Raw genomic sequence first — 15,664 nt, 5'->3', positions numbered from 1 at the left:
TCATTTAAGGCCGAGCTTTAAATGATTAGTAAGCCCTTGCCCCTACAATATTGCACTTGATATTTTTATAAATCCGTTATAAATGGCAGTACTGGAATATGTGGAACAAAACAATTGCAATAGCAGAACATATTCCTGAATATTTACAATTAAGGTAGTTTCAGAACGTTATTTATCCAAAAAAACAACTCTGCTTAAAGTTGGTCCTCCAAAACTGTAATGTTTATACATTTTAATTGTCCACTTCTCTTCTCCTGCTGACTCCGGCAGTTGATGATTGATGGAGACAGAAAGAGAGCTGCCAACTCATCGCCACCTAGTGGTGAGTTGTCTCCAATGATGGGGGAGAATGCCAGTCAGACCTGGCAGGCCCAAATTGCATTGTGAGGGCCGACTGGGAACATCTGGCAGAGTCCAACTCCCATGTTGTGAGTTTGGAATTTTTTCCTCTCTCTTAACAATAGAACCTTTCACATCTAGACTAATATTTACATGTTTGATGATGGGGCAAACACTTCCACACCACTGAGAATAATAATGATATACGTTTCTGAGTAAATCAATTCTTTTACTTCATATATTGGCCGGTTATTGGCCATGATATCAAATATTATCAATTGCGCTCTAATATAAAATTTAGGGACATTCAAACAGCAGCACATCTCAAGGATTCAAATCAATTCCATCCTGCTCAGGGCATTGGGTAATTTGCAGTGTTGGGCACCAATTTTCATTTTACAGGGGTACACGTATCTATCAAGTTTTCACTTTGGACACCACTGATATATTCTCTAGAGTGAAATGAAGCAACATGGAACAGAAAAGACAACATTTCCAACCTTCGTTCATAGCAATAATCCTTTAATGTGCTGCTCCTTTGTCACAAAGCAAAGTTGGGGTGGGCGGGGCAGGTTGGGCTGAAATATGTAGACATGGTTACATATATTATACATTTCATAAAATGAAGAATTTGGTTATTAGGTAAGCTATCGAACACGTCCACGCTACGCTACGAGACTTTATGATAGATGGCCTTATTGTTGCAGTAGCACGTTTAGGATTTGTTTCTCGTCTGGAGTATAAAGTCTTGTGCAGCAGGTTGGAGCAATGAAAAGAGACCAAGAAGAAGAGGAGGAGGAGGAGATGATGGCATCATCACAGCTGCGCTTGCAGATGTTTGTGATAAGAAAAAAAAAAGCAAGAAAGCATAGAAGTTGTCTTTGGGGGTGAAGGCGTGTGCTTGTTGGGTGCAGATATCAAAGGTGCTTCCACCTTTTCCCTGCTCCACGTGATGTGTGCTAAATGCTAAGATGATCACAACTCTGTTCTTTGTGTGTGTGTGTGTGTGTGTGTGTGTCCCTCATTGACAAGAAATACTGTCTTAGGCACGGGAACGTGAACAAGGCACCTTGAGCGTTTCCAAGCATTGAACTGTCTGAGCACAGGAGCATCCAGGTCTTGCTTTTCCTCACGCATTTGGACATTTTGGATCCAACACAAAGGAGTACTGGGGTACACTCAACACTACATTCTAATACTGCAAGAAGTCTTACTTCTCTAACTCTGTGGCGTCACACCGGCTGCTTGTAGCGCGTCTGAATACAGTGCACCATTCTGGGCCACAGCAGGTGACTCTTTACCTCTATACTCTGGTTCTCCTGGTAGTAGTCATGTGGTATTTTAGTCATGCCATGATATTTGGTTAGGACTAATCAACAGTATACTTGGTCAGATCCTCATTCGTTCCAGTCCTTCTTACCCCCAGGTGTACAGACGACACATCTACATTTGAAAAAAAGTCTGTAAATATTCTGCTTCTTGAGAAGCAGAAAATTAGTGATTGGGAAAAAAAGATACTCTTATTCTTATGACTTCAGTTGTATAAAACAACTTTTAATGTAATAGTACCACTTTATTTCTGTACAATATATTTTTTCATGACTACTACCAGGAGAACCAGAGGACAGAGCGGAGGTATCCTCCTGCTGTGCCCTAGCAAGGTGCACTGTATTCGGGCACATGATCCGAGCAGCCGATGTGAGGCCACGGAGGTCACAGCGCAGGTCATCTTTTTTTAAATGATCGGTTGTCTGAGCTATATTTAATGTCATTGGATTTATTGACATGACATAATTCCCTTATATCGTCCTGGTAATTATTGGCCCACCCCTAAATATCACATGACATAAAATGTTTACAACGGATATTTCTTGTAACATTACAAGACCGCTAATTTAAGAATATGTAATATTACAACAATAATGTTGTAATGCATTTATTACGAGCTATACTTTATTACTGTATATTATATACATTACACAATATAGAAACACACAGGTTGTCATTTTAAGCCACTGAATAATATTCAATGAATTGCAATAAGACAGAGCACCTATTTAATGATGAACGATGAAATATAAATCTGGTAATAGTAGAAGTAATAATTGTATGATAATAAGTTGTAACATAAGAAAAATATACCACCAAAATTTACTGAGAGAATAAAATGATATGATTTCCTCTTTGTCTCGCCCGTGTGACCCCAATACTCCTTTGTCCAATACAATCTTTGTCTTTTCTTTTGTTCGACCAACATTCATCCAGTTCTTTGTAAAATGTGCTTAGCAGAGAAAGATGCCGCATGGAGAGTTGATGGAATGGCGGTCAAAGCAGATGTTTTTTTTCAATAAATAATCAAGAGCTTGGTGGAACAAGGAGGTACTTTGATGTACAAACTAAATAAATAGCAGATCCAGTGCTACATCTGAACCACCCTCTGTCACGTCCTGAGTGCATGTGGGGCTTCCTGGGCAGCATCCTGATCCCGGGTGGGGGGCTGGGCGGAAGGCCGCAGGGAGGAAGAGGAGGCGGAGTCCCCAGGGCGGGTGAGGGAGGGAGGGAGGGTGTGGTTGAAGGGAGGATGCCAGCAGGAAGTGGTGCCCATCTCACCTAGTTGAGGCGATATCAGCTGACGCTCAGCTGTGCAAAGCCGATCAGCTTCACCTCGTCAGGGAGCTCCGTGTCGTCACAGCCGGACACCTGCGTGGGCGGGGGGTGTGGGTAAAGATCCATGGAGTCGTACGTCCGCAACACAACCATAGTGTTTGTTATGAAAGTCACCCTGCCATCTCAATTCTAAGCAGGAAGTTACTTATACGGCGATACTGACATGAATTTGATACTCGTATCGTAGAGTTTCCGATACCCGGCACAAAATTATTTGTGACTATGTATCTCTTCCAATCACTCTGACAGGCATGATGACGGTTGGAGGCGCCAACCATCTGCACACTCACCAGCTTGAAGGTCAATACTTTGTAGGTAGTTGGGTCGTCTACAATCTTCTGAAGGTGAGCAGCCACTGGAATAAGAGACACAAGAGAACACAAGGATGTCATGCCTGAATTATTCCCAAGCAGAGTACATAACTGGGGGGGAAGGGGGGGGGGGATGACATACCAGTGACAACATCATGCCCGTTGACCAGACCAGCTGAGAATAGCTCTTGGGAAACGCCATCAGCCGTGTCTTGAAAGGCAATACCAATGAAAAGTACAATTTCATTACACTGTACACACGCAGTAAGATAACAATACATCCATTGGAGTATTTATATACATCCATGAGTATTACCTCGTCCTGGAGTGAATTCAAAGCGGATATCATTCAGCTCCTTTTTGGAGTTCCTTCAGGTAGAGAAAACACACTGAATGTCCACTTCACAACTAGCGTGCTAGCGTGTTGTAAATAGCATACCACATGCAGTGGTGTTTGTCCTTCCTCATTTATGATTTTGCATGTTTGTCACCCTTCATTTTTTCACATCATCAAAGAAATGTGTGGCCTTATAGTGTAAACTACTGCTGTAAATAAAACCAGGTCATTATTGAGTTTTTTGTTGTGCAAAAATAAATCCTGAGGTATGCTGGAGCCTATCCCAGCTGTCTTCGGGCGAGAGGCGGGGTACACCCCGGACTGGTGGCCAGCCAATCACAGGGCACATATAGACAAACGGCCATTCCAACCCACATTCAGACCTATGGACAATTTGAAGTGGCCAATGAAGCTAACATATTTTTGGAATGTGGGAGGAAACCAGAGTACCCGGAGAAAACCCACGCATGCATGGGGAGAACATGCAACTGATATAATTAATAAAAAAATAATGGAGGGAGGAATCTCCTACTAAAATCATCGTTAGTTGCAGCTCTAGTTGTAGTGCATGTTGTGTTATGAAACACCTTTTGATTCCATATAAACATTTAACATTTTCATATTCTGACAGCAGTAAAATGAGCCTTTTTACACCCCGCCAGGCTATGTTTGTGTCCTGATGGTGCAAGTACAAAAGAAGAGGTTAGCATAGAACATAAGCAGAGCCTGTTTAATCAGGTGAGGACTGGTACATCTAGATAAAAACACCATCTCAGGTCAAATATAGACAGCTGTGTTCTTCTGCGTGTGTGTGGCGATACACACACACGATGAGGTGATTGTGATGCGAAATGCAAACCAGATGAGTACGAGAAACTTGTATGTCTCACCGTAGTCGCAGCACCATGTTCACAGCACCTTGACAGTATGAACGATTCCCAAAGGGCTCCACCTGCAGGACAAGGTGTGTCATATTGAGTTTGCACTGGGACAATCAGGTGATGTACTCTACATTATGTGCAGAATATCTGCATTGTCACGCATTTTAAACTTGACTCATAGAACATTCCTCCACAACACTATTTTCAAGCAAGTAAGTGTAAGTGTAGTTTGTGTACACCTGGAGGGAAGGACTGGAACAAACTAGGATGTGACCAAGTGTACCTGTTGATTTGTCCAATCAAATATCATGACACTATTACTACCACATCACTACTATCAGGAGAACCAGAGTATAAAGGGGAGGGAGCTCCTTTGTCAGTCATACAGTCTGTCTCGGTGGGTGGAGGCGGGGGGCCGCGAGCACACACATAGTGAGAAATTCAATGTGTGTGCTTCTTTTCCTCACCTGGGGGTGCTGGATGGATAATCCATCAAGAGGAACATTGTTGACATTCTCCTCATCCTGAGAGAGGCATAAATGTGAACACGTTATTTACTGTGCATGCCGGGTGGCAGTCAAGATTGACATGATTGACAACAATGGAGGCAGCCATATGCTCGTTAGGCCATGTCCATACCAATATTGATTTTTTAAGTGTTTTAGACTGCCCTTAGAAGTCAGCTTTTGGGTGAGGACTTTGAACAACTCTGGTGTCGGACAGCGAGGACGGAGCTTTTGTCTTGTTTCCGACAGATGACAATGGCAAACATTACGTTGTTGCTTTTCCGCATACTAAGATGCTTTTTTGTGTGTCTAAAAGTAAGCACAAGCCTACTTTTGCTTAACAATGTTGAAGAAAGGTTCCATTGTGGGCTTTGGAGGATGCTGCTGTTGCTGCCGTTTTGTTCTCTAAAACTAAAACGACTAAAAAAAAAAACTAAAACAAGACCCGATTGGACTTCTGGCTGGGGGATACTTTGACAAGCATATGGTTATTTTGGAAGAATGGCGTGAGAATGTTATGACATTGTGATTACAGCTTCAGTTGCACATTAAAAGCTTCCCTGTTTGCCAGTATATCCCTGCCTTGTGCTGCATTGAGGCTATTTATACCGTTACCGGCCATGTTTGTTGTGGAGTGTCGACAGAAATGACGCTTCTGATGTGTTAAAATAATAAAACAGTATAAATAGAAATTGCCACCATGCAGATGGAGATTATTTTGGACAAAAACTGTGTTTTTGAAAATATCGCTGTTGGTGTGGACATGGTGAATTCCAGGCTTGGTAAAGGCATGAAAGAGAAAGCCAACTCACATCTTGGGTCTCCTCCTTGACCCGCCGTGACTACAAGTACAAAGAAAAGAAGCAAAAACAGTGCAGACTTGAAAAGCAACTTCTAAATGCAGGCAACCTAATAAAATGCAAACACTTTCTTACATCGTAAAAACCAGCACACACACTACCCTTCAAGTATTTGAACACCCACGTTTTCCACTGTTATCTTCTATTGGACCAGGGACTTCACTCACAAGGTTTGTAGCAAAAGCCAAACAATATTGTTGATCATTGTTGTTGGATTGTATCATTTTTAATGCAGAGTGCTATTTACATAACCATATTAGAGTCCACAAGTACCGGAAGGAAATAGGGAGGGAGGCTTACCCTGCCCCGGTTCACCGCCGCCCGGCCTTCCTCACTGCCCTCGTCCAGCTCGTCGTCGCTCCACTCCCAGTCTCCGTCCTCAGTCTTGTGCAGGTGGCCGCTGGAGCCTGGAACCCGCCTCACCTGCACCAGGACCGGGACAGCAAAAGGAAATTTCAGAAGCCGGTCATGACTTAATCAGCATGTCTTTGTGCTCAAACGATGCGCTCTGCCTATACATGATCATTTTTATTATCACAACCATCTCGGAAGGAATAGAACCATTTGCCACACTGGCTCATTAAAAGGCAGATTACAGAACAGATAGCTCTCAAGCAAAACTTGTACATTTCACCGAAATTTAAATTTTTGTAACTTGAAAATTACCGCTGATTTTTCCATTTTTTTTTAGTTTTCTTTCTTTTCTAAATTATACTTGGACATCGTGCCAAAACCCCCGGGCCTTGGGTAGCCCATTCTAGTGTATGGCAGCATATGGATCCTTCATACGCCATTGCGACAACAAACATATGAACCATTTTGTGTCATGTATTTCATGCTTCCCATATGTATTTCTGCAACCCATAAATAAATCCATATGCAAAACAGAAGATGCTTGCCGGTGTTTGAGGCACTGCCAATACTTGCATGAACATTTTGCTAAGCCGTCACGAGAGTATTGATATCCCGACGTCATCCACGCTGGTAAGCATGTCAGTGAATTTCCATCCTTGCACTGAGAGAATTGACCTTGCCAACACGAAGCGGGGCTGTGCCTGAATAATACACCTTTTCCCGCAGACAGTGATGAGGGAAGAAGCAAGCAGGCAAGCTGAGGCTTTCTTGCTGTTGCTGCTCAGCGTTACCATTTCATCTTTGACGTACGTATGTAGACAGCGCACGTTAGTGACTCTTTGCGACAGCAGCCCGTATTTTCCACTCCATCGACTAAACGGTTTGTGCATAAAGTGTCTGAGGTGTTGCAGAAAGGCGGAGAGCATCGCTCATGTTGACTGTAAATGCAACTTTGTGACGAAGGTACTCCACTCAATCCCACGGCTTTCACGCCATGTCTGCTGTTTAGTCAATAAGAGTTCTTTTACAGGGAGGTGTCAGTGTCAACATACCTTCTTTGCTCTCTGGGATATCTTTGGTGCACGACACAAAAGCTTTTCAACCAGATATTCTCTGTTCTGTGTGAAAAGAAACAGCATTCATTCATCAGCTAGGACTGGAATGTACTCAAAACACAAAGTAGATGAAAAAGAAAAAGATGCTTTAATATGTTACAATATAGCGCTATGCAGGAATCAAATAAAGCTACAAATCAATGGCAGCCCTGCCAACCTTCCGCCCCACCCCCGCCAACTTAAAGAAACGCAATAGCAGAAATAGGAAACATGAAAATGATGTGGCAAGAAAAACTGTTGATGCAAGCGCCAATAACTGAGGGTGTCACGATACGCTCAGGTCAGGAGAAGAGACAAGACACAAGATTGGTGTCTACAGGAACCAGACGAGACGAGACTTTAACTTTCAGGGAAGGGAAGTAGCCATATTGCAAATGGAAGTAATCCATGCATTACATTAGATTATTAACATGTGGCATGTATCCACGGGTATACCAATAGACATAAACCAAGATGGACATTAAAGGTTGAGGGGGAAATAAATACCTTAGCTTTTTGGAAGAATTTACTTTTCAAAAGCTCCGCAGCTGTGGGCCTGTCAAAAAGAAAGACAATGTTTAGAAAGCCGGCTGTGGCAGCTTCTTATTCCATGACCTCCATGGCTTGATGAACAGAAGGTGAAAGTCACCTTTTGGCAGGTTCCTTCTGAAGGCACAAAGATATGAGCTTCCTGAACGACTTGCCGTACTTCCTCAGCATCTCCTTGTCCTCCACACTGGTCTCCAGGGTGGGCGGATCGTTCTGCAGCGTCAACATTAAGACCTGAAGATGGGTGACAGAAGGCTGTCATGTGCCACAGCAAAAAGGGATGAAAAAAAACTCCACAGCAGGAAACGCTTTTTTTTGTTTCAAGGGAACTGTCCTGTGAAGCCAACAGAGCTACTTCCTCAGATGACTTTTTGTTCCTGGTTAGCAAACGTCACGTTTCCACAAACACAATGGTAACTGACCAACACCCACCTTCATGGGGGGGTAGCGATGATAGGGTGCAGACCCTGTAGCTAGTTCTATGGCCGTGATTCCGAAACTCCAAATGTCGGCTTTGAAATCATAACCTCGAACCTGTGGGGATGGGGGTGGGGCATGGGAGAGAAGGTTGGAGAAACCACCTAAGTTGATTTTTACTTCTCCAGGTTCAGACCCAAATCAGCCGGACTCCCTGAAAGCTTCACTGGGTGAGTCAGCTGTGTCAGACGTCTGGCTCTTGGCTGCAGTACCACCAGCAGCAACCAGGACTCACCTGCTCCATCACTTCCGGTGCCATCCAGCAGGGCGTCCCCACAAAGGTCTTTCGAACTTTGTTTCTCGTCATATCGCCCCCTGTGGCCAGGAATGAGCTCACGCCAAAATCTGAAAAAAAGTGATTCATGCCATGAAAAAGAACATCTTTCTTTAATATTTATTTCTTTAATATAGTTAGTAAAATGTTGTTACCTCTCATAATATAGCAACATTTTTATTTATTTATTTTTTTTCTGTTCATATTTTGTCAGATTGTTGCTGGTTTTTCCAGTTTTGCTGTTGAGAATAGAATATTATAGATCTATAAAATATATAAAATATCCTTAAGTGTATCAAGTACAGGAGTAGACAGGTAAATGCCAAAGTTTGCTGTTCAACACACCTGCTATTTGCACAGACCCATCTTCTCCCAGTAGAATATTTCCAGCTTTGACGTCCCTGCAAGCAACAAAACACAAAGCAGTCAAACAACATCAAGCGGCCGCACCATTGATTCTTCCGTCCACAGCCAGATTCCCTGAGGGGCTGTGGAAAGGTCAAGCCTAGTTCCCGGTGACCTTGATATCCAGGAAGTTAACGTCACAGCTGCACAAAGGCAGATCAATAAAGACAGTGACATACATTTTTAAAAGGGTATTTAGTCAAAACGTAAGCCACTGACCATCCTCTTCCAAGACAGGCAGTCAACATAAAACAAGGACATTGAGGGTCATTTAAGACCTGTAAAACTTGACGTAGTTATACGTATTAATAAACCCCAACACCCCATCCCAACACCAGAGGATTTAAAGGAGGTGATGATGCAACTCCTCACCAATGGATAAGACGTGAGAGCAAATGAATGGCATAGGAACGGCCACTCAGTGGCAGAAGTGCATCATGATGGTTCATCATGTTCTACTTGTACATAGTTATTATTAGTTATATTATATTATATTATTAGTTATACTACACACTTCCTCATCGTCACTAGACAACTGCAAGGTGCATTCAGGGACAGTCCCAACAATGTCTTTGTGATGCATGTATGTGTTGCGGTCTAAATCGAGCATGAAAAACAATAAGTGCTTATTTTTATCACTCCCCTTGGACAGTAATCCTACTGCAGAAGTACAATTTACTGCATTTTAGTGTGCTTCGTAATCCCAGAAAATACAAAAGTCAAAACATGACCTCAACTTATCGGACGTGGTGTCTTTGAACGCAACCCCCCATCGCTCACAATAACATGGTTATGTGCTACTATTAAGAAAGGAGGGTGAGATAAACAGGCATTTGGTGTTGTTAATACATACAAATATATTACAATCTTGTCCTGTCGTTCTTTCATATAGTAAAAATGGTGACTAACCATGAAAGATCAGTCCAAATGTTCTAAAATGGAATGAAAATCTTTTGAAAAATGGCGGATATTGAATGAGTGAGTACAAGTCGTTATCCATAGGTAGTAAAGGAGGCCACTCGGGACACAACAAAGAGTGAAATATGTTACCGGTGAATCTGTCCATTCCTGTGCAGGTAGTCCAGGCCCTCCAGGACTTCCTTTAGGATGGTGGCAATGATTGGCTCGTCCAGATTCCCGTCCTCTTCTTTGCTTGTGTGCTTGATAACATCCAGCATGGAGCCTACAACAAACAAAAACTTATGTCTTTAAAATGTCTCCATTGTTGTTGTTTGAGTCGTTTGCTGGGGACCTGATACAAAGTATCTTCTCCTCGCGATGACAGCATTTCATTCTTTTTCTGTCACATGAAAATGGACCGTAAATTCCATTTTTATCCGCAATTCCGTTAACATGGAAATTATAGGGCCCTAGCAGATAAAACCCACAGAGATCAAGATCTCATTAGCAAAGGTGACCTGGCCAAGAGGTCAGCAGCACACGCTATAATAAATATAGAAATACAGAAACACACTGAGCGAGTGTTGAGCGCCGCATGGCAAGTGGAGCTCACCTCCGCTCAGAAGCTTCATGACCAACCACAGCTCATCCTTCACAACAAAGGAGGTGTAGTAGGTGACGACATTGGGATGGTTGCATTGGCTCATGGCTTGAATTTCTTTCTGTGGGGCAGAAAAAAAAGACACTTCATGTATATATTAGTATTAGCAACACTTTTGCATCCAGGCTTTCCACATGAAGAATCACTGTGAATCGTGGGCAAAGCTAACCCTTATTTACGCTCCTCACCAATAACTCGTCCATGCTGGTTTGGCATTTTTCCAGGTTGATCCTTTTGATGGCCACGCGCTCCTGTCTGGGGGTGCAAAGAGCCGCCTGTACCACCGCCGTGGCCCCGCTGCCTGCAAGCCAAAACGCCCCCCAATTAGTGGCCGTCATTGAACCCGGTGTTCTACTCCTTTACTCCCGCAAACAGCGCTAACTCAGCAGATAACATTTTCTAAAAAGACTTAGCGGGAAAAACCCCGTCCAGCACACAAAAAACCTTACGAGCCACCTGAAATGCCAGCACTGCAAAAGGTTTGCCGGCTGCTCAGAGTGTGTGCCTGAATACAGTGCACCTTGCTGGGCCACAGCAGGTGGTTCCCTCCCCTCTATACTCTGGTTCTCCTGGTGATGTGGTAGTGGTCATGTCATATTTGATTAGGACTAATCAATGGGTACACTTGGTCACATCCAGTCGGCACAAACTACACTTAAAAGTAGATCGGTTATTGGTTGTATTTCAGTCTTGAGCACCAGATGTCGTACGTGTGTATCTGAAATACTCATGGATTACATGAGCTGTTAGTGGGAATCAATAACAGCGTTACTCCAACACTGTCCCACATCTGGATGGGGAAAGGTGACCTTTGTGCTCGTTTTCACCCGACCTATCGTGTTTCTGGCTTGTTTTGTTCCTGCACGCTTGAAACATACGACAAACACCATGATTGGGCGTTCTCTGCACCTCGCGCTAGGTTTTTTTCCACTTGAGCTGGATATTTGTTCCCGAGTAACGGTGGTTGGTTTAAAATCAGGCTACGTTGAAGGGGGACATTTTGACACATGGCCTGTCAACTGTGAGTGACAGATAAGCAGAAGCTGAGAACACACAAGATCACAGTGGTTAGCAGCTGATTGTGAGAACGGGGGTGCACGCCTGTGACTGTGTGTGTGTGTGTGTGTGTGTGTGTGTGTGTGTGTGTGTAGTGGGCGTCCCAGAGACGCAGTGGACAGCTGTGTATTTGTGTGTTTCTTATCTAAAAGATAAGAAGTGACAGCTCATCAGTGAGGGTGAATGCCAAGAAATTTCAGACAATTTCCATGTGTGCCTTTGTTTTGCTTTCTCTACGAATTGTATCACTTCTGTTACGTTGCAGAAATAATTCAAATAGGATCATAATGTGTCACATAAATATACGTTTACCAGTGCGTCTTAGTTTGCATTGCTGTCGAGAGGGGGCTCTAATACAGAGGTGTCCAAAGCACGACTTGGGGGTCTTTATTAGCCCGCAGCTGTTTTTTATTTTTTATTAATTCTAAATATTAAGAGAAGAAAGTCAATTGTATTATAATAGAAGTCACTTTAGCAGCATAGAGGCGGAATATTAAAGAAAGACATTACTTATGTTATGAGAATACATTCTAGAAATTTGTGGAATAGAGTCATAAGCATGAGAAGAAATGAGAAGAAATAAAAACTGAAGTGAAAAAAAATGCTGACACTTGATCAAAATTGGCCAATTCCCATGAAAAATCACGTGATATACGGTATGATATAAGGGATGATATATGGGATGATATGCAGACCACCACCCCGGCCCCTACTACTGCAGCCTGTAGCCTGCAGTCATGGTCCCCGCCCGCTTCCTTCCCGAGACCCCACACAGGAGGGCCAAAGCCAAAGCAATGGTATCTGATGTGTGGAACCTACCTGTCCTTCTTCAGAGAGTAAAGGTTGCAACGTCCAAAGTATCTCACCGGGATAGCACATTAAGGATGGCGAAGGAAGCCCTAACAGGCCATCAGACCCAAGAAAAATCACTTTGTTCCGAAGCAAAATGTTAGTTTAAGAAATAAACAACAAATCCAGACATGAAAGCACACATGGCTCTTCTCAACGAGCAGTGGGTGCTGTGGTTTCAAGCAGGAGGGGTCAGGAAAAGTTACCACATGTATGATCGGCTTTTTTGGCCCTTCGATGTCGGCTCTTCCGATCATTATGAAGCAGAATTGCCCAAGCATTGTTCACCCACTAACAGGAACATGAGCTGGCTTACTTTACTGATGATGTGTTGTTGTAGTAATAGCAATAGTCATTCATTCCGATGTTTGCTTTCACGGTTTTTGCTGGCTGTCTCCCTGAAAGTCTACAATTACCAATCAGCATTGCCAATAATGCAAATTAGACTAATTCTAATCATTTGCAGTTAACGTTCATTGATTTTATTCTCCTGCCTGTCATAGTCATGTTTGAAGCAGAAGTGTTTAGGCTTTACGTATTTGTTGACATTTAACATGCAGCATCCGCAACGTTATTTAGCCATCTCTCATAAAATATCCCATCTTTGTCAACTACATACAGCAATTAGAAAGGCCATGAAGGCAACGTGACACGTTCAAGTACAGACCGGATTTCGGTAAAATCCGCTTGGTCAAGAGTCACACGTGCGATGTCAGCCAGGTAGCTAGCAAATGACTTAACATCCGCAGTGGCCAATTCACGTGGAGAAAAAAAGCCGGTGGGCCTTCCATTTGCCGGCCAGGAGTAAGCGGATAATAGTATACTAGTGTGTACAATGCCTCCATGACATCTCCGTGTACTAACCGATGACTTCCTGTAGCTCGTACGACTCCCTGCTAATTGGCCAGCTGGTTGTCGGCGAGGGTTGCGGCGACTGGACGGGAACTGGGGCTTCGCCTTGGTCCGCCATGATGATGATGGTGCTTGTGGTGGCGGTGATGCTGAGCCGGTTAGCCGTCCTCTGGCTGACGCACCGAGGGACAGACACGGAGAGTCGGCTTCGACCTCCTCTCCTCGGCGCGAGTGTCAGCTGGCAGCCGAGCAACTGCCGCGTGCGCGGAGAGCAACCCGGAAAATAAAAGCGGCAGTCAGGCTAGCGGCCACATACACACAAAGCGCCCTGTCATGTTGCCAGATAGCTGGCTTTCTCGCATACTCGCTTCCTTTTAACAAACAGCATAGATGGGGGACATTTTGCACTGTTACTTGGCAGCTTTTTCAGTGTGGGGTGTCCTTACTTATTCCACCAAGGGCCTCGGACTGAACAATAAAGGAACAGGGGGGGAGTAATTTTACGAAATATTAAAATAAAGACATAATAGTCACAATAAAAATATTGTTTAAATGTTTTATGAGTATAAATTCATAGTTCTTAGTACTTTGTTAGTACATAGTACTATGCTAAAGTGAGTTTGGAAAATATTGTAATTACAAAATCCAAGTCAATATATTATGTGAATAAAGTCAATGTTATGAAAAACATGACAAGATGGTCTGTAAAACTAAAAAACAGCAACAAAAATAGAATCCCTGTAGCGGAGAAAAAGTTCATGGTAACAATACACCTCCAAGTACTTTGAACATACCAGCTGGCAACATGACTTGCATGTAGTCAGAGTCAGTCAATCCGAGACAACCTTTTGAAGGTTTAAGTCACTTTAAGTCACATGCAGCCATCCAGACAACTACCTCAGCCATGGTGCCAAACAAACACAAGTCGACAAATACACAACATACATCTTAACCTGCCCATTGCACTCTCTGGGAAGTAAAAAGGAGGGACCTTCTCATGTTCTTGAACAATAAATGCTTTATTGTTCATAGTTCATATTGTATATGACACATCCTTTATTCATGTACATTCTGGCCATCTTACTCAGTGGAAATAAACCTGTAAAATTCAATGTAGTTATTGTATGTGGTCTAATGTTTAAAGTGCTCCTGGGAAAGGGACACAATCACATATTGAATGACACTATGAGACAAATGATGGAATTATAAGGTCAAACTAGTGTGTGTGTGTGTGTGTGTGTGTGTGTGTGTACCAAATATACAGTCTGGTCCCCCAGCCAATCGTTAACTCAATGTCGCCCGCAGGCCAAAAAGTTCCCCCACCCGTGACATACAGGTATCCTTTGTTGGTGTGCCTGTATATACAGTGAAGAAAATAAGTATTTGAACACCCTGCTATTTTGCTATTTCTCCCACTTAGAAATCATGGAGGGGTCTGAAATTTTCATCGTAGGTGCATGTCCACTGTGAGAGAGATAAACTAAAAAGAAAAATCCAGAAATCACAATGCATGATTTTTTAACAATTTATTTGTGTGATACAGCTGCTAATAAGTATTTGAACACCTGAGAAAATGAATGTTAATATTTGGTACAGTAGCCTTTGTTTGCTATTACAGAGGTCAAAGGTTTCCTGTAGTTTTTCACCAGGTTTGCACACACTGCAGGAGGGATCTTGGCCCACTCCTCCACACAGATCTTCTCTAGATCAGTCAGGTTTCTGGGCTGTCGCTGAGAAACACGGAGTTTGAGCTCCCTCCAAAGATTTTCGATTGGGTTCAGGTCTGGAGACTGGCTGGGCCATGCTAGAACCTTGATATGCTTCTTACGGAGCCACTCCTTGGTTTTCCTGGCTGTGTGCTTCGGGTCGTTGTCGTGTTGGAAGACCCAGCCACGACCCATCTTCAATGCTCTGACAGAGGGAAGGAGGTTGTTCCCCAAAATCTCACAATACACGGCCCCAGTCATCCTCTCTTTAATGCAGTGCACTCGTCCTGTCCCATGTGCAGAAAAACACCCCCAAAGCATGATGCTACCACCCCCATGCTTCACAGTAGGGATGGTGTTCTTCGGATTGTACTCTTCATTCTTCTTCCTCCAAACACGCTTATTGGAATTATGACCAAAAAGTTCTATTTTGGTCTCATCTGACCATAAAACTTTCTCCCATGACTCCTCTGTATCATCCAAATGGTCATATGCAAACTTAAGACGGGCCTTGACATGTGCTGGTTTAAGCAGGGGAACCTTTCGTGCCATGCATGATTTCACATCATGACGTCTTAGTGTATTA

The 15,664-nt window shown here is 43.2% G+C and overlaps 1 protein-coding gene across 2 annotated transcripts; it reads right to left on the bottom strand.

Moving 5' to 3' along the window:
* Nucleotides 1-846: 846 nt before the first annotated feature.
* On the bottom strand, nucleotides 847-13,689 carry stk39 (serine threonine kinase 39). 2 transcript variants are annotated; one of them, XM_078795036.1, is made up of 19 exons: nucleotides 13,385-13,689; nucleotides 10,804-10,916; nucleotides 10,568-10,676; nucleotides 10,105-10,237; nucleotides 8,995-9,050; nucleotides 8,611-8,720; nucleotides 8,331-8,432; nucleotides 7,999-8,132; nucleotides 7,857-7,905; nucleotides 7,308-7,373; nucleotides 6,202-6,324; nucleotides 5,854-5,883; nucleotides 5,003-5,059; nucleotides 4,545-4,606; nucleotides 3,634-3,686; nucleotides 3,460-3,528; nucleotides 3,297-3,361; nucleotides 2,950-3,039; nucleotides 847-1,107 (listed from the first exon to the last, which is right to left on the bottom strand). In XM_078795036.1, the coding sequence occupies exons 1-18, from the start codon at nucleotides 13,488-13,490 to the stop codon at nucleotides 2,965-2,967; spliced, it is 1,512 nt and encodes a 503-aa protein (XP_078651162.1). In that variant the 5' UTR covers nucleotides 13,491-13,689; the 3' UTR covers nucleotides 847-1,107; nucleotides 2,950-2,964. The 2 variants fall into 2 exon arrangements, with proteins under 2 accessions (XP_078651162.1, XP_057937919.1); XM_058081936.2 differs by lacking the exon at nucleotides 847-1,107 and having other exon boundaries at nucleotides 2,507-3,039; nucleotides 13,385-13,688.
* Nucleotides 13,690-15,664: the final 1,975 nt, after the last annotated feature.

Source organism: Doryrhamphus excisus, linkage group LG12 (genome assembly GCF_037039965.1).
Source record: "Doryrhamphus excisus strain RoL-2023G ecotype Guam linkage group LG12, RoL_Dexc_Guam_v1.1, whole genome shotgun sequence".
NCBI classification, from domain to species: Eukaryota; Metazoa; Chordata; class Actinopteri; order Syngnathiformes; family Syngnathidae; genus Doryrhamphus; species Doryrhamphus excisus.
Note: the sequence above shows the minus strand (reverse complement) of the source record. Positions and strands in the feature narration are given on the sequence as shown.

Excerpts from the sequence above, each read along its gene's own strand:
- stk39 (XM_078795036.1), bottom strand. The coding sequence starts at position 13,490 with ATGGCGGACCAAGGCGAAGCCCCAGTTCCCGTCCAGTCGCCGCAACCC. Across the intron at positions 10,238-10,567 it reads CATGAAGCTTCTGAGCGGAG|GCTCCATGCTGGATGTTATC; the intron begins GTGAGCTCCACT and ends TGTTTGTTGTAG. Across the intron at positions 6,325-7,307 it reads TATCCCAGAGAGCAAAGAAG|GTGAGGCGGGTTCCAGGCTC; the intron begins GTATGTTGACAC and ends GTCCTGGTGCAG.